Source organism: Phacochoerus africanus, chromosome X (genome assembly GCF_016906955.1).
Source record: "Phacochoerus africanus isolate WHEZ1 chromosome X, ROS_Pafr_v1, whole genome shotgun sequence".
Lineage (NCBI taxonomy): Eukaryota > Metazoa > Chordata > Mammalia > Artiodactyla > Suidae > Phacochoerus > Phacochoerus africanus.
The window spans coordinates 22594064-22618126 of record NC_062560.1 but is presented as its reverse complement, the minus strand read 5'-3'; the positions used below and the strand labels follow the sequence as shown (position 1 = coordinate 22618126).

At 39.1% G+C, this 24063-nt stretch overlaps 1 protein-coding gene across 6 annotated transcripts in view; it reads right to left on the bottom strand.

Annotated features, from left to right (window-relative positions):
• Positions 1-24063, bottom strand: part of ZFX (zinc finger protein X-linked) — a 54817-nt gene that overhangs the window by 12084 nt on the left and 18670 nt on the right. For 3 of the 6 annotated variants that reach the window (XM_047764017.1, XM_047764015.1, XM_047764019.1), the window contains exons 2-3: positions 21090-21178; positions 17392-17961 (exon numbers count right to left, since the gene is read on the bottom strand). In XM_047764017.1, coding sequence (XP_047619973.1) covers positions 17392-17961; positions 21090-21150 — 631 coding nt within the window. In that variant the 5' untranslated portion in view covers positions 21151-21178. Of the gene's footprint in view, positions 1-9057; positions 9174-17391; positions 17962-19547; positions 19602-21089; positions 21179-21903; positions 22905-24063 lie in introns of those variants that run through there. The other 3 variants (XM_047764016.1, XM_047764018.1, XM_047764020.1) reach the window with 3 other exon arrangements.

Sequence of the window (24063 nt, the reverse complement as noted above, 5' to 3'; positions counted from 1 at the left end):
GCAAAATACAGGTGTATTCTTAGGTTCTAGTTCCTCAGAAGTTTGTAGACATTGTTCCGCTGTCTTCTAGCACTGAATACTTCTGTGCAGATGTCCCTACAATTCTTCGTCCTTTGAGTTCACGAAATATCACTGTGATTATGACTTAGTGGTTTTTATCATTTTGTCAATTTCTTGCAACAAGAAAGGCAATCTCTATTTCAGGGAAGTTCCTTGAAGATCGCAGTCTTTATTTCAGAAAAATTTCTTCTACGATAAGTATTTTTCTAGTTCATTGGTTATTTTCTCCTGAATTTCACTTATGTCTGTTTGTCTCCTTTATCTGTTTTTCATATAGATCCATCTTCTCCATAATCTTTCTTCTTTTATTTTTAATCATTTCATTTCTGTGATTTCCTAAAGCCAGGTCCCTTTGTCCCTGGTTATATACTGAGGAATAATTTATTCTTTTTTTTTTTTTTTTTGTCTTTTCTAGGGCCTCACCCGAGGCATATGGAGGTTCCCAGGCTAGGGGTCTAATTGGAGCTGTACCACAGCCATAGCAACAGTGGATCCAAGCCGTGTATGCGACCTATACCACAGCTCACGCCGGATCCTTAACCCACTGAGCAAGGCCAGGGATCGAACCCATGTCCTCGTGGATGGCAGTCCATTGCATTAGCCACTGAGCCACATGGGAACTCCAAATAATTTATTTTTATATTTGCTTCTATGGTGGTTTTTAACTTGATCACATTTTTACTTTTCAATTTCTGATTTCTGTCGGTTTACTTTCTATCTGCTTCTATTGTCTTGTAGTACATTTTCTGAACCTCTGTACCTCTTTGAGTCTTAAGAGATCACGTTGTCTGCAAATTCACTGACTCTGCAGATCAGCACCAGCCAAGAAAACCTTCTGGGATGATGGAAATATTCTATTTATCTGCACTAGTCACATGTGACTACTGAATACTTGAAATGTGGTTGGTGCAATTTAGAAACTATATACCAGTCCTGCAATATATTAAATGACATTAAATAATATTTGTCCTGTAATATATTAAATAATATTTCAGAGAGCTGAGCAACATGATTCTTCAGATTCAAAGGGCTCATGATGCATGATAACACAACACAAGAAGAAAAGACCCACACCTAACTAAACCCTATGTTATTTCAGGACAATAGGGATAAAGAGATGATCTTTAAAACTTTTTGAAGAAAAAGGAACATCTACAAAGGAATGAGGAAAAATGGCATCAGGCTCCTAAACAGTAACACCAAATGCTGGATGACAAGGAAACATGCAATCACAAACTCTCAGGGAAAATCCATTTTAACCTACACTTCTGTACCTAACCAAGTTCTGTACCTAATCAAGTTTAAGGGCAGAATAAAAATATTTTTAGTATACAAATCTAGACTCCTTAGGAAGTTATTTCAATATGTGGTCCAATAAAATAAATCAAGGAAGAAGGTGGCATGGGGATCCAGAAAACAGTGGATTAGTCCAAGGAAATGAAAGAAGGAAAATTTCAGGAAAATGTCTGTATTATAGTAAGCCTAAAAAGTAACTAATCCAGAATGGATCACAAAGACAGAAAGCTACAAGAAGGGAGTCACTGGAAAAAGAAGAACTCAAAGAAAAACTTAAGTGGACAGAAAAGAAAGTCAAACTTTAGAATATATTTCAAAGAAGGCAGAAGCAATGAAGAAGGAAAACCCAGAGTTCCCGTGGTGGCTCAGTGGTTGACGAATCCAACTAGCAACCATGAGGTTGCAGGTTCCATCCCTGGCCTCGCTCAGTGGGTTAATGATCCGGTGTTGCCGTGGGCTGTGATGTAGGTCACATAGACAGATTGGATCCACCATTGCTGTGGCTGTGGTGTAGGCCAGCAGCTACAGCTCCAATTAGACCCCTAGCCTGGGAACCTCCATATGCCTCGGGTGAGGCCCTAGAAAAGACAAAAAAAAAAAAAAAAAAAAAGGAAAACTCATGCTATAAGGACAGAATAAAGACAAAGTCTAGTTAAGCCTGAAGTCTATTTATGACCAATACCCACAGAGAGGATAAATTCCAGACTTTCAGAACCAGAAGCTACCTGACAGATCTTTAAACAAGTTAATTTGAAGGAAAAATACAGATGATTTTATTTCCTAAATTAAGTTACTTCAAGGGACAGTCTGAACACATATACCTTTCCTAAAGGTTTAACAAGATTGCCAGGTTGTAAATGTTAGTTTAGGATTAATGTCAAGAAGTGAAACCAGGCCTTTGCATAAAATCCTCAGTATTGCTGCTGAAGAGAGAATTCAATTCTCTGAACCAAGAGCCAACTAACTCTGCTAAGTCCAACAGTCATTTTAACTACCTAATCACTTCAATTTTTTTTAACCTCTAAATCCAAAATTCAATCAAAAGAAAAACTATGGAATAAAAAACTTGGTATTATTCAATACCCTAAGGATTCCTGGGTAGGCAGGTGGTGTTTAATAGTGACAATATTGTGTGGATGGGTAGTTCCTCCTAAAAAGATACCTAAGCTCATGAGCATCTAACAGACATGTGATGGGTAGTTTCCCTATAGTTTATCATGAAATCAATGACAACAACCCCACTACTAGGTGTGTCATCTCCATTTTACAGCACCTAAAAGAAACTGGAGCACCTAAAAGACTGAGTAACTTGCAAGAAGCATTCTGCCAAGGTAGCAAATGTTCTAGTAGATAAATATGCTTAACAGTTCACTTTTAGACCTCCCTCTCTTACCTTCCCCCTTGGGAACTCTCTGTTTAGGATTAAAATTCCATCTTCATTTTATTATATAGCTTATAAAAGATTTCAAAGAAATGCTTATAATCTGATGTCCTTTAATTCTTGAAACCTTCCAAGAGAGGGTCAAAGGCTTAATGAAAGTCTCATTCTATAGACAGGGAATTTAAGGATCAGAACTACTCAAGCGCCTATCCTAAGTTACAGTAATCCTGAGCATGGTGTCAGAGATACAATTAATGAAAAATACCTGTGAAATTGCACTGAACTGGTCTAAAACATAGTTAACTAAACTTAGTTAACTTAGAACTTATTTCTTAACAAATTCATGGAGGAAAGGAATGACTACTAAAATCCTACCCTGTGCCTGCCTTTACCCCAAAATTTCCTGATGGGACAACAGGAAGGTCTTAAGTGAAGCCAGTCAAGCATAAGTCTTGCTAGCCCAAAAGATGCCACCAAAAGAGAGCCTCTGTGTGGATAATAACAATGGGAGCATGTGACAAGGCACACTCTGTGCTGAATGCCTGGTGCAATGCCCTCTAACTCTCACAACCACCCTGCAGGTCAGATAGCATTACTGCTCATTCATAAATAAGGAAACTAAGGCAAAGTGAAGTCAGTAACTTGCTCAAATTCATACAGCTAATTAGCAGCAGGAATGGCATCCAAAGTGAAGGCTGGCTGACTCTAAGCTACAGGCACTCTCTCCATAACACCATGTTGCTTCTCTGAGAGAGAGGACAGGCCCAACCTGGTGATTATCCCACCAAGTAATGAGAGATCTGCTCAAAGGGCAAGCTCTAAGACAATTTTTGTCTAGGTCTGAAGCAGATAAACAGTAAATATGAATCATAAGACCAATGTGAAGCTCCAACTGCTTTTAAGACTTTCAAGATTATAGACCTTTTAACCCAATCTTTTTTGAGGTGGGGAAAGGGAAGGACATCTTTACCTTATTTGAGCACTTTATTCTTAGCAGAAATCTAACTGATATCCAGATTGGACATAAAACTGAAAGCACTCTCTCTCATATATATGGGCTTTTTTTTTTGATGCACCCATAGCATATGGAAATTCTGGGGCCAGGGATCAAGTCCACACCACAGCAGTGATCCAGGCGTCTGCAGTGACAATGCTAGATCCTTAACCCACCGAGCCACAAGAGAACTCCTCCATTCATTCATTTTAGTATTGACTATTCTTTTTTTGCTTTTTAGGGCCACACCCGTGGCATATGGAGGTTCCCAGGCTAGGGGTTTAATCAGAGCTGTACCTCTGGCCTACACCACAGCCACAACAATGCAGGATCCAAGCCACGTCTGTGACCTATACCACAGCTCACAGCAACGCCAGATCCTTAACCCACTAAGCGAGGCCAGGGATCAAACCTGCAACCTCATGGTTCCTAGTCAGATTCGTTTCCATTGCACCACAACAGGAACTCCGGATATGGATTTTTAAATTCTCAAATTTTATCGTGGCTTATCAAATGGTTTAAGGAAGAAAATTGAGAGAGTTCGTATATACAAATAGTGGTAAGATATATACACATCCAACAATAAGCCCTTGGAATAAAGGAATAAGCTAATATTTTACCATGTCTCTTGTGCAAACAGCCCCTAGAATCAATAAACAAGTCATTAGATTGTATTAATCCTCAGAGTCTATACATTAAACACATGGGGATTTAGACTTAGTCATTCATTCCCTGAACAACTTTTTATTGGATATCTACGCTATGACCAAAGTTGTGTTTAATTAGGAGCTAACATCAGACCAACTAGTCAAAACACCTCAACACAGCTGCAGGCAGCAACCCTGCAGAGAGCCCCTCAGCTTGTCTTACCGTACTCCGCCTCTAGCAATGGTTTTGCCATCTCCCCAGCTGCACAAGCCAGAAACCTGAGAGAGAGTTTCAAACCCTCCTTCTTCTTCAATCCTAAATTTAATTCAAATTCTACTTCCTAAGTATGTCATGGAGCTGTTTCTGCCAAATTCTACTGATAGAACCTTATCTCAAACTATCATCATGTGTTTCTCACCTGGACTACTACAACCTCCTCCCACAGTGTACTTTTTTTTGTTTCTGATTTTACCCTTACTTTCTTTGTGTAGCCCTCAACACTGCCATTAAGGTTACTTTTCTAAACTGTAAACTAAGCACATTATTATTAATCTGCTTACAACCCTTTCACAATCCCCAACATCAAAAACGCAGAGCAGGGTTCTTAGTATATTCAAGAGCCTTTTTGCTTTGTGCCCTGGCCTACTTTGCCACTCATTTCTCATCATTTCCTCCATTCACCTCACCAAAAACATTATTTGCACCTCTAAAGATCTTTGAGAAACACATGCTGAAATACTTATAAATGAAATGATATATGGAACTTGCTTCAAAACAATATGGGAAGGAGGAAAATGCACAGCAGTAGAGAGAAAATAAATTTAGTTATATCTTCAACCAAGCTTCCACAGAATTTCAATATATATATATATTTCAATATATATATATATATATATTTCAATATATATATATTTTAGGGCTGCAACTGTGGCACATGGAAGTTCCCAGGCTAGAGGTTGAATCAGAGCTGCAGTTGCCGGCCTACACCACAGCCACCGTGACACAGCCGAATCTGGGGCCTATGTCACAGCTTGCAGCAATGTCGGATCCTTAACCCACTGAGCCACAACGGTAACTCCTCATAGCATTTTTTTAGGTCACTTAAGTATACTCCGAATTTCCCAACATCTTTTCCCTTAGTGCTTCCAAAATACTTTGTACACCCAATTATATATTTTTTCACATCCAGTTATATATCTTCTCACATTCAACAATAATCCTTTTCTGTTTGTCTCCTCTCCAGGACTGTGAAGCTAAAAAGCCAGAGACTTTCACTGTTTATCTCCAACAGCTAGCACAGTTGCTAGCTTATAGTGGCTTATCAATAAAAGTTTTTGAATGAAGACACAAGAAAAGTCAACATGGGCAAGAGTATAAAAATAATAGTTTATAGGAAGTTCCCGTCGTGGCACAGTGGAAACAAATCCGACTAGGAGCCATGAGGTTGCGGGTTCAATCCCTGGCCTCACTCAGTGGGTTAAGGATCTGGTGTTGCAGTGGGCTATGGTGTAGGTTGCAGACGTGGTTCAGATCTGGCCTTGCTGTGGCTGTGGCATAGACCAGCAGTGGTGGCTCCGATTAGACCCCTAGCCTGGGAACCTCCATATGCTGCAGGTGCGGCCCCAAAAAAGCAAAAAAAAAAAAAGTTTATACACAATTCCTTTCTTCATGTAAACATAAAACTTTTTTAAAAAACCAACATTTTTAAGGTAGAAAAAAATGGAATAGGGTTTGGAGGCTGTCTGGATAGATTCTGCTATAAAGCATTAACTAAGAAAATGTTTAGGTCTCTCTAAATTATTTCCTAATATTGCTGAAGTTGGGTGTTCAGTAATACTGTAAATTTTAGTGAATTACTGGAATTCTATTTGCCTCCTCTATCCACCAATAAGCACTATTTATCTCAAACTCTGTTGCTTTGGAGTATTCACTTTACATATACACAAAGAATGGAAATACGAGTTATTGAAAAAACACTGTGGAAAAAAGCATACTTGATGTTCAAATGTTCACCCTAATGCTAGCTGGATGTGTAACTTTGGACAAGTTACTTAAACTGAGCCTCAGTTACCCAATCCGCAAAGCAGTGACAACACCAATATTATATGGTTGCTGTAGGTGACAACATACATAGTAAATTCAGGCACAGGAACATTATTTACTGAAGGATTACCATCACCTATTTTTACTGTTACCAACTTGTTACAATATCCAGCTATATAAATCTTTCTTGGGATAAAAAAGCTTAAGTTAAAAAAAAAATTTTTAATTATCCATATTGACTTGGTAACAATCAAACCACAGATATAATCCTAAACATTTTTTTCTCCCACAAGAGAAATTTATTAGGAGTTCCAGTCGTGGCTGAGTGGTTAACAAACCCAACCAGTACCCATGAGGACTCAGGTTCGATCCCTGACCTTGCTCAGTGGGTTAAGGATCCGGCGTTGCCGTGAGCTGTGGTGTAGGTTGCAGACATGGCCCGGATCTGGCATTGCTGTGGCTGTGGCGTAGGCTGGCAGCTACAGCTCCAAGTGGACCCCTAGCCTGGGAACCTCCATATGCCATGGGTGCGGCCCTAAAAAAGACAAGAAGGAAATTTTATTAAAAATAAACCTTACCAAACAAAATTATATTTTCTGATGGAAATGCCAATTGACTCAAGGGTCATTACAAGACAGGTCTGGGGGAGTAGCTGTGGTGGTTCCTGTGGTGGCTCAGTGGTTAATGAACCCGCCCAGCATCCATGAGGACACAGGTTTGATCCCTGGCCTCACTCAGTGGGTCAAGGATCCGGCATTGCCATGAGCTATGGTGTAGGTCACAGACATGGCTCAGATTCCGAGTTGCTGTGGCTGCGGTGAGGCTGGCAGCTGCAGCTCTGATTTGACCCCTAGCCTGGGAATCTCCATATGCCGTGGGTGCAGCCCTAAAAAGACAAAAAAAAAAAAAAAAGACAGGTCTGGGGAGTCTGGAAGCATATGCACACATGAGCACCTGAACTCTTTCCTAAAATATTAGTTCGAATAGACTTAAATTTTATATATATATATGTGTGTATATATATATATATATTTATCACACCAGATCAAAGGAGTTTAGTAAACATTAGTTAAGAACTAACCAATCTAAGGATGTATTAACATTCAGGTTTTAAAAAAGCAGTTGGATATATTGTAGAAAATAGTGTTTTGAATACAGCCTTATCATAGTGAAAAAGTCTCTGGCCTTAGAATATAAAAACAACTAAAAGGAGAGAACATAAACTATGTTATTACTCCATAATGTCATCAAAGTGGGTTTTTTTGTTTTTTATTTTCTTATTTTTTGCTTTTTAGGACTGTGCCCATGGCATATGGAAGTTCCCAGGCTAGGAGTCGAATCCAAGCTACAGCTGCTGGCCTACACCATAGCCACAGCAGCAACATGGGATTCGGGCCATGGCTGCAACCTCCAACACAGCTCATGGCAACACCAGATTCTTAACCCATTAAGCAAAGCCAGGGATCAAACCCACATCGTCATGGATCCTAGTAGGGCTCGTTGACTGCTGAGCCAGGAAGGGAACACCTATCAAAAAGTTTTAATTACAATTATGGTCTGCGCTAAGTAAAATTTCAAAGTTTATAAATAAACATGTTAAAAATGGTGGTAGGAGCCCCCACTGTGGCACAGTGGGTTAAGAATCTAACTGCAATGGCTGAGGTCACTCGGAGGTGTAGGTTCAATCCCCTGCCCAGCACAGTGGGTTAAAAGATCTGGCATTGCTGCAGCTGTGGTATATGTCACAGCTGTGGCTTGGATTCGCTCCCTGGCCCAGGAACTTCCATATGCCATGGGTGTGGTCATAAAAAATTAAGTAATTAATTAAAATGATGATATACTTTCACTTAACCAAACTTGTTTTAAAGATTTTAAGCTTAAATTATTTGCTATCATTTTTGTTAATTTGTCCCTTTTAAAACTGATTAAAATAACTGAAAGCACATCTTTTACTAAAATGTGTATTAGAAATGAAGCATCATATAGGTTTACATTAGAATGGAGACTCTCTGGCCAAGTGTTTGGGTTTTGGCAGGAGGGACTCCATAGTCCAGAGGCATATTAGTAAACACCTTTGACGTTACTATAAACAGTAGACACACATACCCAACTGAGATCTTGGTTTTCTGTAAGAATGCGTGATGTTGCCATCACTTATTAATTTTTATTAATTTAAAAAACTGCATTATGTATTCTTTCCTGGACTTTAAAATTCAGGAAAATTTTAATATTTAGAGCAGTATATTTTGTAAATTCACTACCCATTCCAGTCAGTGTGAAATCATAAGACTAGACACAAAGATCAATGGAACAGAACGAAGAGTTCAGCAATAAACCCTCAGATTTACAGTCAATTATTTTCAACAAGGATGCCAAGAACACCCAATGGGGAAAGTACAGTCTTTTCAACAAAAGGTGCTTAAGACAAATGAATATCCACATGCCAAAGAATGAAGTTAGCTCCTTACCCCACACTATAAACAAAAATAAACTCAAAATAGATCAAAGCCCTAAACCTAAGAGCTAAAACTACACAATTCTTAGAGGAAAACACAGAGGTACATCCTTATGATCTTGGATTAGGCAAAAATTTATTATATGAGACACCAAAAGGACAAGCAACAAAAAAATTTACCTGCATATCTCATTTTATTGCACTTCACAGATAATCGTATTTTTCAGATTGAAGACTGCGGCAACCCTAGGTCCAACAAGTCTATCGGCGCCATTTTTCCAACATTTGCTTCATGCCTGTGTGACATTCCAGTAATTCTCACAATATTCAAATTTTTTCATTATTATTATATTCATTACAGTTAACTGTGACCGCGATCTTTGATGTTACTACAACTCATGAAGGTTCAAGTGACGGTTAGCATTTTTTAGCAATAAAGTATTTTTAATTAAGATACGTACTTTTTTGGAGTTCCCACTATGGTGCAGTAGGTTAAGAATTCAACTGCAGAGGCTCGGGCTGCTGCAGAGGCATGGGTTCAATCCCTGGCCTGGTCCAGTGGATTAAAGGATCCGGCACTGCCACAGCTGAGGCTCTGATTCAATCCCTGGCCTGGGAACTTACCTATGCCATGGGTGTGGCCATGAAAAAAAAAAGATACATGTACTTTTTTTAAGACATAAAACTATTACACATGTAACATAGTACTATATAGTGTGACTCGCTTTACTGCGGCATTTGCTTTACGGTAGTGGTCTGGAATTAAACCTGCAATATGTACCAGATATGCCTGTAGAGAAAAATTGGACTTCAACAAAACTTAAAACTATTATGCATCAGAGGACACTATCAAAAAAAAAGTGAAGACAATCAACAGGAGAAAATATAAAGAATAAGAGAAAATATTTGCAAATTATATATAAGGAGCCTGCATCTAGAATATATATAAAAAAATTCTTTCAACTCAGTAACAAAATGACACAACTCAATTTAAAAAATGGGCAAAGGAGTTCCCATTGTGGCTCAATGGTAATGAAGCTGACTAGTATCCATGAAGATGTGGGTTCAATCCCTGGCCCTACTCAGTGGGTTAAGGATGTGGCATTGCCATGAAACTGTGGTGTAGGTTGCAGACATGCCTTGGATCCAGCGTTGCTATGGCTGTGGTGTAGGCAGGCAGCTGCAGCTCTGATTCGACCCCTAGCCTGGGAACTTCCATATGCCACACCTGCAGCCCTAAAAAATAAATAAAAATGGGCAAAGGATCTAAACAGACATTACTCCAAAGAACATGTACAGATGGCCAATAAGCATATGAAAAGACGCTCAACATCACCAGCCATCAGGGAAACATATCAAAACCACAATCAGATATCAGTTCGCATCCACGAGGACAGCTATCAAGAGAAGTCAGTATTAATAAGTACCGGAGGAGTTCCCGTCGTGGCTCAGCAGTAACGAATCTGACTAGTATCCGTGAGGACTCGGGTTCGATCCCTGGCCTTGCTCAGTGGGTTAAGGATCCAGCATTGCCGTGAGTTGTGGTGTAGGTCATAGACATGGCTTGGATCTGGTGTTGCTGTGGCTGTGGTGTAGGCCAGTGGCTACAGCTCCAATTCGACCCCTAGCCTGGGAACTTCCATAAGCCACAGGTGTGACCCTAAAAAAAAAAAAAAAAAGTACTGGAGAGGATGTGGAGAAAACAGAATCCTCTTTCACCGCTAGTGGGAATATAAAATGGCACAACTGCTTTGGAAAACACTGGCAGTTTCCCAAAAGGTTAAATACAGAATTACCATATGACCCAGCAATTCCATTCCAATATATATGCCCAGGAGAGATGAAAATGTATAAACTTACAATGGAATACTATTCAGTAATAAAAAGGAATAAAGTACTGATACATGCTATAACATAGATGAATGCTGAAAACATTATGCTAGGTCAAAGAAACCAGACACAAAGACCACATATTACGGGATTCCACTTGTATGAAATGTCCAGAATGGGCAAATACATACAGAAAGTAGATTAGGGGTTGCTTAGAGTTGGAAAGGATCAAGGGGGATGATAGGAGTGATAGTTACAGGATATGGGGTTTCTCCTTGAGATAATGAAAAATCTCTAATAAAACTGATTGTGGTGATGGTTGCACAAGTTTAGGAATATACTAAAATCCACTGAACTGCACACTTTAAATGGGTGAACAATATGGTATACGGATAAAACTATTACCAAAAAAGTTTATTTCTACACTTAAACTAGAACTAGGATTAGAAAGGAAAGTCTAACTCCCATTCATCTCCTACCTGTTCTAATTAAAAGACATGTTTAATTAAAAGACATGACAGGGAGTTCCGTGGTGACTCAGCAGGTTAAGGATCCACTGTGGCTCTCATTACTGCTGTGGCTCAGGTGTGATCCATGGCCCGGGAACTTTTGCATGCCACAGGCACAGCCAAAAAAAATTAAAAATTCAAAAAATAAATTAAAAGGAGTTCCTGGTGTGGTACAATGGGATAGGCAGCATCTCTGCAGTACCAGGATGCAGGTTCGATCCATAGCGTGGCACAGCGGGTTTTAAAGGATTCAGCGTTGCCACAACTGCAACTTGAATCTGATCCCTGGCCCAGGAACTCCATATGCCTCGGGGGAAGAGAAGAGGGAGGGGAGGGGAGGAGAGGGGAGGGAAGGGAAAGAAAGGGAGGGGAAGGGAAGGGAAAGGACAGGAGAGAGATGAATACAGACATGAGACATGTCAACAAGATCTAGAATGACATTTTGTTGACCATGTTAATGAGAGGCACCGAAAGAATATTTTCTTTCCTGCAGCTGTTGTAAGGCAGTGCCTGACTCATCATCACCAGATCTTTCCCAACTTGCCCTATTGTACAAGCTAATGTTTCACAAAATAGCATCTTGACTACGCAGCTGCAAAATGAAACTGTAGGAGGGTGATAACCACTGCGAAGAAATTAGGGATGTCACTGTCTCAGATTAATGGAGAACTAAGAAACAATGTGAGTAACAAAAGGATGATACCAACACTCCACCTCTCAGAGAGCCATAAAACTCTTGGCACTTTAAGTGCCATAAAGCAGTATCACCATATCTAGCCTGACCAGAACCAAGTAAAAACCCAACAGCTTTTGGTGAGGAAGAAACGTGTCATTAATATCTGGGATGAGGTATGCCATCCAGAAACTTTCAGCTAGAGGATTCATATATTCATTTATTCAACAAATATTTCACATCTAATATGCTAAAGGGTTTGATGGGGAAGATACATAAGTAGCTAAGATGCAATAGACAGTTCCTGTCCTTAAGAAACAATTTAGAAGTGATCACAACATCTAGACAGCAAAGACTAGATGAAGAGGTCATCCTGACCTCAAAGGCAGCCATACTGTGACAACATAGTGTATTTGTGCCAACATACACTACCATGACACAATTACTTCATCATCATTTTAAATGAGACCTTTGGAGGGAAGAAACCTGCCAAGACGGACACTAAAAACTTTACAAAAGCCATTTATTAGACTCTTAGATTCAATAACTTACTGAAATGTTGAAAGAAAAGAATACTCATACATTCAAGTTGACTGCTAATGATGGCATCTCAGAATTCTCTATCACAAATAAAATCAGGCCACAGTTCCTCTACGTGCTTACCACAAAGCCCTTCTCAATCCTAAACTTCTTTTTTTTTTTTTTTGTCTTTTTGCCATTTCTTGGGCTGCACCCGTGGCATATGGAGGTCCCCAGGCTAGGGGTCGAATCAGAGCTATAGCCGCCGGCCTACGCCAGAGCCACAGCAACACGGGATCCGAGCCGCATCTGCGACCTACACCACAGTTCACAGCAACGCCGGATCCTTAACCCACTGAACAAGGGCAGGGATCGAACTCGCAACCTCATGGTTCCTAGTCGGATTCGTTAACCACTGAGCCACGATGGGAACTCCTTGGTTTTTTTTTTTTTTTTTTTTTGGTCAATCCTAAACTTCTGAAATCGCTATAGGGTTGCTGCCCCCACACCCCTCCTTTGGCTATGCCTGTGGCATGCAGAAGTTCCACGGCTAGGGATCAAACCTGAGCCATTGCAGTGACAACACTGGATCCTTAATCCTCTGAGCCACCAGGCAATTCCTGAAATTACTATAGGTTTTAAGTTAAAATGCAGCATAAAAGAATTATCTTTACTGGGAGGCAGAAACAAGAGAAAAGCTAATTAATTCCAAGGCATTCAACTGGTTTGATTCCAAAGCTAATAGTCTGACATAATCATGACTTTGAAGTGAAAAGGGATGATGGTATGGAGTGGAGGGAAAGAGTGAAGAAGTGTCTATATAACAGAATATGAAAGATACTACTGCAAGTCAATACCCCTAAACCCAATTTATTTATTTATTCATTTGGCTTTTTAGGGCCACATCTGTGGCATATGGAGGTTCCCATGATAGGGGCTGAATCAGAGCTAAAGCTGCTGGCCTACACCACAGCCACAGCAACACCAGATTCGAGCTGCATCTGCAACCCACACCACAGCTTCCAGCAATGCCGGATCCTTAGCCTACTGAGTGAGGCCAGGGATCGAACTGGCAACCTCATGGTTCCTAGTCAGATTCATTTCCGCTGCGCCACAAGGGGAAACCCCCCTAAACCCAATTTAAAACCAATTCAATTATTTCATTAGAGTAAAATAGGGGGATAAGATACTTGTATATGTGTTCTTCATATTCTTTGAGTGTGGATGTGATATTCTATTTTAAAAGTAAAAGAATTATCATTGTATTATTAAAATATGTATTCTACATACGAATACTACAGTAGCAGTTTGTGTCCATCTGTATTTGCTTTTTCAGAACATTAAAATCTATATAAATTAGCAGAAACCCAGGACCTAAAAAAAAAATGACAACTATAAATAAGATTTTTAATGAAACTTTTGCAACTCTGGACTTTAATAAAACCATCCAGTAGACTATGTCAACTGTTAGTAAAGAAACTTCTGGGCTTTTTGATGACTTTCTTGGAGGGTTAAATTTCCTACAAGAGTAATAAAGGTAAGATATAGTGTGCAGCTACAAGTTGAACCAATGCCATGCATTTTACTGCTTAGTAAACAAGTTTAAGACCGAAAGGGCAGAGAATGGAAAGAAAGGTCAAGAACAGAGAGTACTTTCTCTTAAGTATTTCACCAGACCCTCTTTCCTCATAAAGCACAACAAACCCAACTCCCTCCTTTCTCCAACCTCGCTCCTAGGTTGCCTAGTCGTGGGATAGAAAATTTGGCAGTTGTATTTAAAAATAGTATTTTCATACTAAATAATGCATCTCACATACAAAGCCAGACTCCCAATCACACTGGCTTCTGCAGTTCAGCAATCTTTCTTGTAAGTTCTTAGCTTTCTGTCCTGGGCCATCCCCATAAAGCAAAAGCTTTTCAACTCTTTGCCACTACCCTTCGGCTCCCACTCAGCCTCTCCAGGTCCCTCTATATTAGCAGGTGAATTTGCTACACAGAGAAAATAGCCGTCAACATTCAAACACTCCTTCTAACCTAACTGTCCCAGACTCTCCAATTTTCCTGATCCTTAACTGCCTTCCTGCTTCAGAAAAGGGGACTCACTCTTCCTCTCTAGGACTCACCCATCAGCCTTCCACCACCGCTCTGGACACTACTCCCTTCCTCTTCTCTGGAACCCAGTCTATCCTTCAGTCCTTCCTTTATCTTCGGTCTCCCTGTTCAACAGTTGGTGTTCTGCATCATAAGCCTATAAACATGCTCAACACACCTTCGCCATCCAGCCAACCATCACAAGCTGTACTCTTGTTGCTTCTATCCCTTCACTGACCAAAACAGCAATTAATACCAACTGCTTCATCTACTCCACCACTTCCACCAACTTCTCAATCCATCACAGCTCTTCTTCTCTACCTCTTCCACTGGCCCATATTTTAATGAAACTATTCTAATGAAGATACCAATGATTTTTTAATACAATTTTAAAAGCTGCTTTCTATTTTCAGTTATTACAAAATATTGCCTGTTCTCTATGTTGTACAATACATCCTTGAGCCTATCTTATACCCAATAGTTACAATAAAAAAATTAAAAATAATAAAGTTGCCTTTACACACAAAAAAATTAAAAAGATCATTCAAAAAAAAAAAAAAAGCAAGTTCCCATTGTGGTTCAGTGCTAGCGAGCCCAACTAGTATCCATGATGATGCAGGTGCAATCCCTGGCCTCGCTCAGTGGGTTAAGGATCCAGCATTGCTGTGAGCTGTGGTGTAGGTCACAGACGCAGCTCAGATCTGCCATTGCTGTGGCTGTGGCGGTGGCTGGCAGCTGGAGTTCTGATTCGAACCCTGGTCTGGGAACTTCCATATGCCACAGATGCAGCCCTAAAAAGCAAAAAAAAAAAAAAAAAAAAGATACTAATGACCCCCTAGTTGCCCAACTAAAAGCCCATTCTCTCACTAAGTGACACTCAGAAATTCTGCTTATCCTCTGACAAGGCTAAAAAACACTCTCTAAAAATTTTTCTCTTCCTCTTCCCAAAACTTCCTGATTTTTTGTCCCAAATCTCTTCCCCTGCTCACAAACTCTCTCAAAAGCACCAAATTCATTTCTTTCAACTCACTATAGAAAACATCCACCAAATTGCATCCAGCAAGCAACTCAAACTTTTAACAGGTCCTAAATCATTTTCTTTCCACCAAATCTATTCCTCCTCCCAGACACCCAACTCTCCCAAGGTAGAAACCTTAGGGTTCGTCTTGAATTCTCTTTCTCCCTCAAATTCCTACCCCTACTCTATCTACCACTAAATCATATTCACTTCACTTCCTAACTCTCTTAAATCCAGCTTCCCTTCCCTATTCCCATTACTATGAAGGTATTTAGGATCTTCTTTATCTCATGCATGAATCATTTCAACTACTCTCTACCACTCATCTCTCTTCGCCAACTCTTATTCCATATTACTACCAGGACTATCTTCCTAAAATAAATTCAAACTTGAAACAGGTTAATATATTTTTCCCTATCCCAGATTGGCAAAAATTAAAAAGGAAAACAATACCCTGTGTTGGTCAGAGTGTAGGGAAACATTCTCATAAACTTGGTGAGCAATCATATTAGGCAAAATACCAAGGCAATGTAACCAGACTTGTAAATACATATGCCCTTTGATCCAGCAATTCTATTTCTAGAAATTTATTTTAAGTAATTAAACAGTGCATAAAGATACACAAATACATCCTAAAGTTCCCAGTATTCCCAGCAGAAACCAAGACCTTTTTTATATACTATACCATTTCCCCAGAATGGCTCCTTCCTACCCATGTCTTTTTTAATCTTGTAAAACTAGAACTCATCCCTGAGTTCAAAGATCAGCACCTCCATTCTGTCTTCACAGCAATTTAGTTACACCTATGCATCAAAGTGTAACCTATCTTTCTCTCCCACTGTAGATTGTACACTCTCCAAAGACAATGGTTTTGTGTATTTTTTTGTTTAACACATATGCATACCTACACTATCTACAATAACATCCGACACACAGGAGGTACACAATAAACACATGCTGAATGAAGGCATTTTCTTCCTCTTTACACAAAGAATTCTCTGATTTCCAAAACTTGTTAAGAACTTTTAAAAGCTATTTCCTAAATGCTGGTGGACTCCAACATGTTATATTAAATTCCTATATTATAACAGGTATTCGAGCAAAGGAAACAGTCTTGTGAATTTATAAAGGCAGTCTGTGAGTCTTTGTTAGAAGTTTAGTCCCTTAAGGTGTAAAAATTTCCATACTGGGTCAGAACTGTGGTCTATCCAACTGAGGATTTCATCTCTGAAAGTGGTACCAAGAAATAAATTGTAAGAAGACATAGCTGTCCTCCCAGACATTAGAGGTGTGTTCTAAAACACCTTATTTTTCTTTAATAACCCGATATAAGACCATAATACTTGAAATCATGTTTTGGAATCATTTATGTTTCAATACTACACCACAGCTCTTTTCCACGCTATTTGTTATATAAAGAGCATTTTAGATATAAGTAGAGTAAGCACATTAAGTATTACATAGGTAGTACTGTACATCCATGTACAAGGATATAAGTAATTTGGTTATACATTTTTCTCCAAGTTCAACTCCTTTTAAGTGTCAAGAAGATTCCTAATTTTAATAAAGGCTGGTAATAGCCCGATCACATTCTTCATGATTTCAAAAAGTTCAGTTCTAATGCTTCTCCTATTTGTCTCTCTAGACTGACAAAATCTCATCTTTCTATTGTGTTCTTACTGAGAAAGGACTCTACTCTGTACCATTTCACTTTACTTAAGAGTTATCCTACAGGCTCCAAACTGAAACAATGAAGGAAGGTCTATGGGATTTATGTGAATTGTATAGAAGTCAAGAAAACTTCACCCTTGATGTAAGTTGGGAAAGACAGCCTTCGAAAACACATCTTACAATCATTGTACCCCAAGACTTACAGGAAATCATAAGGTAGTCCTCACAGTTGCTTTTGTCATCATCGTGTTGGTCCACAGGGATCCCATTGGCATCTATGACTGCTTCAGAGGCACAATCTGCTACCAATACTTCTTCTGACACTACATCAGCTGTAAGAGGATCAGTGACGATTTCTGCTTCAACTACACTATCATGAACAACATGTTCAACGTGTCCAACGTCAGACACATGTATGGATTCACTTGTCAAGACATGTTCTGGCATAGACATTGAGGCCGAAGTAATATCAGAAGCTAAAACATCATCTGGGACTGTGCAATGTGCTAAAGAAACTTCTTCGGTTACATCTGAGTCCAGCACTTGCTCAGGAATGATGACCGTTTCAGATACATCTGCCTCTTCCATGATATCTGGGCACTGAACATCTTCTATAACAACGTCCTCGATAACATCTTGGATTACAACTGAGTCTGGGTCATCAGGAACAAAGTTATGCACAGTTATGTCTGAATCCACAACATCTGAAACAAAAACAGTTTCTTGTACTTCCACAACAATTTGATCACCATCCATGTGTGTAGCATCAGCTCCTTAAAAAAACAAAAAATCACAAATTTCAGGTAGACATGCATGAGTACCTCAATTAGTGTAACTGTTACCAGGAAAACAGACTAGCACTTCAGTTATCTCAAACATTACAATAGACTACAGAAATAAAGAGGGAATCTATTTTTGAATCATATCAGAAATAGAAATTCTTAATAAAAGAACATTTACACTCATCCCAAATCAATTAACAGATAAGGAAATAATGGAAAAACAAAGTAATTGAGGCAGTCATAGAAAAAATATTCATGAAAGTAAAATTCTAGGCTGACTAATATTAAGCCCATATGCAGAGGTACTTAAGGGATGATTATAAAAATTAATAAGTAAAGCAACTTCAGGTGGCAATGGTATATTTCATTTCCTTCATCATATGTTTTTCACTTGTTTCCCTTCTTGCTCATTTCTCTCAACTCCTATTTTTTCTTCTTTCCATCTCTCCCATGTTTTATTTCCCTTCCATTTTTTTTCCCCTTTTCTCCTCCTTTGCTCTAGAACAATATCCCACCAATATCCTCCATTTATGACTACCAAAACTCAGAAACTATCCTCTGAATCTAGAATATAAAAAGGATTGGGCCATTAATACAAAGAGAGCTAGAAGGCCACAGTTAAAGAGGGAAAACAAGTGGTTAAGAAGCCTCTGTGGATAGGTAAAGATGAATAAAAGTGCAGCTGCTCTGGAGCAGTGGAAGGTGAGGTTATTGGAGCAGGGCCTGCCCCAACTTCACCAGGGTAGTTTGCCCCATCCAGCTTCCCCCCATCCCCCCAAATCCCAATCCCCCAAACAGTCCCTCAGAATATAAGAAGCCCTACTCTAGTCCACTCTGCAGTTAAGGAATGAAGGTAGAGGGTTGAATCAATTGAAGCCCAGTGAGATTAAATGACTTCACCAAGATCACACAGTTTGCACAGATTACAGTGCTCAGTAACATTACTGAATGAATGCCACAAATGAGAATCGAAATCAGTATCCTTGCTAAAAACATAATGTAAGATAAAATAAAACGAATCTTCTATCTTGGCTCCTGATCCAGAGAAAAGCAAACAATTGCTTTTAAAAGTCTTACCTAAAAAGCTATTCAGTCAATTAGTGCTTCTGGATGTGACTCAGATGAGGCTGAGTCCAAGCAGCTGCCTAACTCAATGACTGTGTATCAGTGGCCAGGCCCTCAGAGAGACACATGGCTTTTTTTAAACAAATGCAAATAATCAACAACAGCCAAAGAACCTTTAAAACTGTAGGAAATCTTAAAGCCAGTTAAGATCCATTTTAATTACACCCAGAAATAATGAGTATGTTTGCTTTAATTCCTATAGAACTTCTACAAAATGCTTTTAAATGTTTTTAATATTCCCAATATTAACATCAAGCAATAAATCACTGTAATCTCCATTCTGCAGACACAAAGATGAAAGCACTTAGTGGCAAGAGTACTGGTTACAAAATCTAAATCAGAGAACAGGGTTTGGACACTTATTAGTTTTGTGACCTTGGGCAAGTCATTTAACCTCTGAGTTTCGGTTTCCTCATCAGTAAAATGAGGACAGTAGTATCTGCCATGCATACCTCACAGACTGTTGTGATGATCAAATGGGAATATATGGGAAGTGTTCTGAAAAACTGTAATGAAAGGTTTCATTATTATTAGGACATATGAAAATGGAGGCCCTGGCAGATTAAGTGACTTGCTCAAAGATAAACAAACACCATAAGTGTTAACAATCAGGGCTAAAATGCAACAGCCCTTCAATCTCCCACTCAGCCCATGATCCAGGCTTGCTTGTGGCACTATTAAGCTAGTAAATAGGGTGCATTTTCCTCCAAAGAGCTTAGTCTCCCTTTCAAGCACATTAATTATACCTCATGTTCATGAGAAAGAATCATAACTTGGCATTTGTCATTATCAAACTTAAATAACCAAATATGAGTCAAAAGATTATCCCAAATTGTTAAGAAAAATACATATATCCATTAGATTTAGAAATTAAAGTTAAAATTAAAAATCACCAGTATTTAATTTCCTGATAAAGTTAATTGCTAGTTCTTTAATATACTGCAATACAGTCATTTCAAGTCCAATGGAAAAGTCATTAACATTTTATTTATATGGATAGCTAGTGTGATATAAAACCATTTTATACTATAAAACCTAGCATAAACACTTCACTATGTTACATAACTGGAACCATGGGTAATCAGAAATTGTGAATACATTTTCCTCTATTTTTACTTATTATTTATTTGGTTTTTTTGCTTTTTAGGGCCGCACCCATGGCATATGGAAGTTCCCAGGCTAGGGGTCTAATCAGAGCTACAGCTGCCAGCCTACACCACAGCCACAGCAACGCCAGATCCGAGCTGCATCTTCAATCTACACCACAGCTCAAGGCAATGCCAGATCCTTAACCTACTGAGTGGGGCCAGGGATTGAACTCGCATCCTCATGGATACCAGTTGGATTTGTTTCCACTGAGCCACGACAGGAACTCCCATGATCCTCTATTTTCAGAACTTCATAAATTTAATTTTCCTTGTACAGTTTGGGAAGTGAGGTAAGACTCCATCTTCCTGAAGCAAATGGCTCTTTTTGTTAACGTGTGAGAAAGAGGATTTTAAAAGTAGGATGGAGTCAGAATGTGGAAGACCCTAGGTTTATACTTTACCTTCTGGGTAATGGGAAACAGAGAAATGACATGATCCATATGTTATTTTCTGATTGGTGGGCTAGATAAAAAAAGACTAAGGGTAAGGAAAATAATTTAAAAGTTATTGCAGACTAAGAATGAGATGATAGAGCCAGTCTATGTGGAAGAAAGTAGATTTCAAAGGAAGAACTATAACAGGACTTAGTGCTATAATTGGGCAAGAATAACTTAACACTAAGGCTTCGACACTGTTGCTGTTACTGACAAGAATATGAATGTTGGCTATGAGGGAACCAAATTTTAAGGAGGGGAACAATAAAGCACTCACTTTAACATTTGTAGGCTTGACAGGCTAACAAGATACCTAAGTGTGAATATCAGTGAGAGAGTCTAGCAATTTGTCTACTTGATAGTCAACTCCAAATGTGGTAGGTGAAAAGTGGAACAACCCAAGTAGTTATACCTGTTGCATCAAAAAATGAGTTTGGCTCTTGTGGTTGTAATTCAAGTCCATCTTCATCCATGGCCTTTAATTCTCATCGGTCAGAGCTCCTAAATTAGGGGAAGAAAGTAAACTAAGTATTACTTTTTTTATATCACGTGTTAAAAAAGTCATCATAATATGACATTTCCAAAACATTCAAAATTATATGACAGATGAATATCTATCAAAAATGTATCTATCTGGGAGTTCCCGTCCTGGCTCAGTGGTAATGAACCTGACTAGTATCCATGAAGACGTGGGTTCAATCCCTGGCCTCGCTCAGTGGGTTCAGGATCCGGCGTTGCCATCAGCTGTGGTGTAGGTCACAGACGTGGCTCAGATTCCAAGCTGCTGTGGCACAGGCTGGCAGCTGTAGCTCCGATTCAACCCCTAGCCTGGAAACTTCCACATGCCACAGATGAGGCCCTAAAAAGACAAAAAAAAAAAAAAAGAAAAGAAAGAAAGAAAAGAAAAATGTATCTATCTGAAATAAAAGGGAAAAGTTAAAATTAAATTGCCAAAAATTTAATGATATACAAGTATCTGTACAACAAGGAAAGGTGGATAAATCAAATAGTCAACTTTGCCTAGACTTTTTGTTCAAGATACTTAGACATAGACACATACAGCAAACATCTTGATGAATTTTGACACATGCATAAATCTGTGTAATCACTACTCTACCCAGATGAAGATACAGAACATTTCCAGTATCTCAGCACTCTTGTCTCCTCTCAGTCTGTATACGCCACACTCCCACAAGGGTAACCAGTTTCGTTAAGGTTCAACTTACACTTTGCACCTTATTGGAAGGAAATTCCTGCATGATTTTCAAATTACTTCTTTACATTTAATGTAGTCTGCAATCTTGCAAAAAAATACACTAAACAATGGTTAAAAATTCAAAGTGCATAATCATAGTAAACATCCTTTGGGATTTTTGCCGAACTTACAGTAACCTCTTAACTAACCCTCCAATCTAGAGAAGTAAATTCCCACAGTGTATTTATACTCTCCTGGTCATAGGTGATTGGCACTAGCTATAAAACAGTAAAAATAAGTTCATATTTGAGCAGAATAAAATCAAAGTCCTATCCCTGAAAATGGAAACCATGAGCAAAGGTCAGTTTGTCCCTCTATCCTCTCTTGGTAACTGAACACTGAAGCTGAGGAAGGCCAGGTTCCAATTTCAGCAACTTCAGTCTCCTAGACTAGTGAGATTAAGTGTACAAATGATTAAGAAGAATTCAAGTGAATGTCCTGAGAAACAGTAGAGGGAGGAGAAAGGAGAGGATTATCAACAGCTTTTTAGCTCCTGGTTTTAGACCTTTCTGAGGGCCAGCTACAGAACCTTATCTACCTTGAGTTTCTATAAGCTACCTCGATGACCTTAATGCTCCCTTTTCTACCTAAGCCAAAAACTTAAAACAAAGAGAACTTAACCAAACAGATAACATACTACCAAATATTCAAAAGAGCAGGGACCAGGGATTAGGGTTTACTCATGTTTAAGTATTACATAAACTGTCCCCCTCACTGGTTTCTTTCTCTCTCCTCTTTCTCTTTTTGCCATGCCCATGGCATGTGGAAGTTCCCCCGGCAGGGATTAAACCCATGCCCACAGCAGCAACCTGAGCTGCTGCAGTGACAACACTGGATCCTTAACCCACTGTGCCACAAGGGAACTCTCCCCTCTCACTGGTTTCTTTATCTCTACTTTCTTACTTTCTAATCCAACCAAGACGGTACTATTAGACGCATCTTTCTTTTATCATTTTTTTGCTGATGATATAAGCGTTGCATGCTGCTTACTAAAATTTCAAATAATAGAAATAAGAGTTATTTTTCTAAAGCATCAGCTAGGTGATATAAAAGGCCTCTGTTCAAAAAACGTTTAATGGCAGAATTCCTGTTGTGGCTCAGTGGTTAACAAACCGAACTAGTAATCATGAGGTTGCGGGTTCAAGCTCTGGCCTCGATCAGTGGGTTAAGGATCCAGCATTGCCGTGAGCTATGGTGCAGGTCGCAGATGCAGGTGAGATCCCACGTTGCTGTGGCTCTGGCGTAGGCCGGCAGCTGCAACCGTGACTCGACCCCTAGCCTGGGAACCTCCATATGCCACAGGGTGCAGCCCTAAAGAGACAAAAAGACAAAAAAAAAAAAAGTTTAATGGCTCCCTGCTGCCTCCAAATAAAGTTGAAACTCTTGTCATCTTCTAAGTTCCAGCTACAAACTCTGTCATTATCGTCCCTAATTTTCCACCAAGCATCCCTTCTCTCCCACCACATGCATACACTTCAACCAATCAAAATGCCAATGTCCTGGGAAAACCAAACTCTGTATCTGGCTCGGGGTTTCTTCTACCTACAATACATTTCCTCTATCATCTCTGCTTGAATCTTTCCCTTCAACCCCCTTCCCCACAAGCAAACAAACAAAAAAAGCTAAAAATAATCTCTCCCTCCTCTGAATTTCTCTAACACTTTTATCCTTTTTCCTTTTTATCTGATTGTATTTGTTCGCTGTAAATTATCATTATTTACATTTCTTTCGGGTGCTAAATTTGCATTTATATATATATATATATATATATATATATATATATATATATATATATTCCTTAAAATAGCCATGAGAAACTCAAATTAATATTAATATAATAAATACATTTTCAGTTTGTCAACTCTGAGGTATATTCTATTCATTTTCAGGAAAGAGCATGTTTCATGTTATTTACTCAAAGCTTCAAATTAAAAGGACCAACAAACAAAAAAAATTTTCAACTATGAAAAATGAAAGATGTGCATGCTCTAAGTTGCCTCTGCTCTCTCCCTATCAAAATCACCTCTGGCCATAATTCTTTTTCCCCTTTTAAAAATGTAAGTACAAGAGATCCCTGGTGGCTCAGCACGTTGGAGATCCAGTGTTGTCGCTGCTGTGGTGCAGGTTCGAT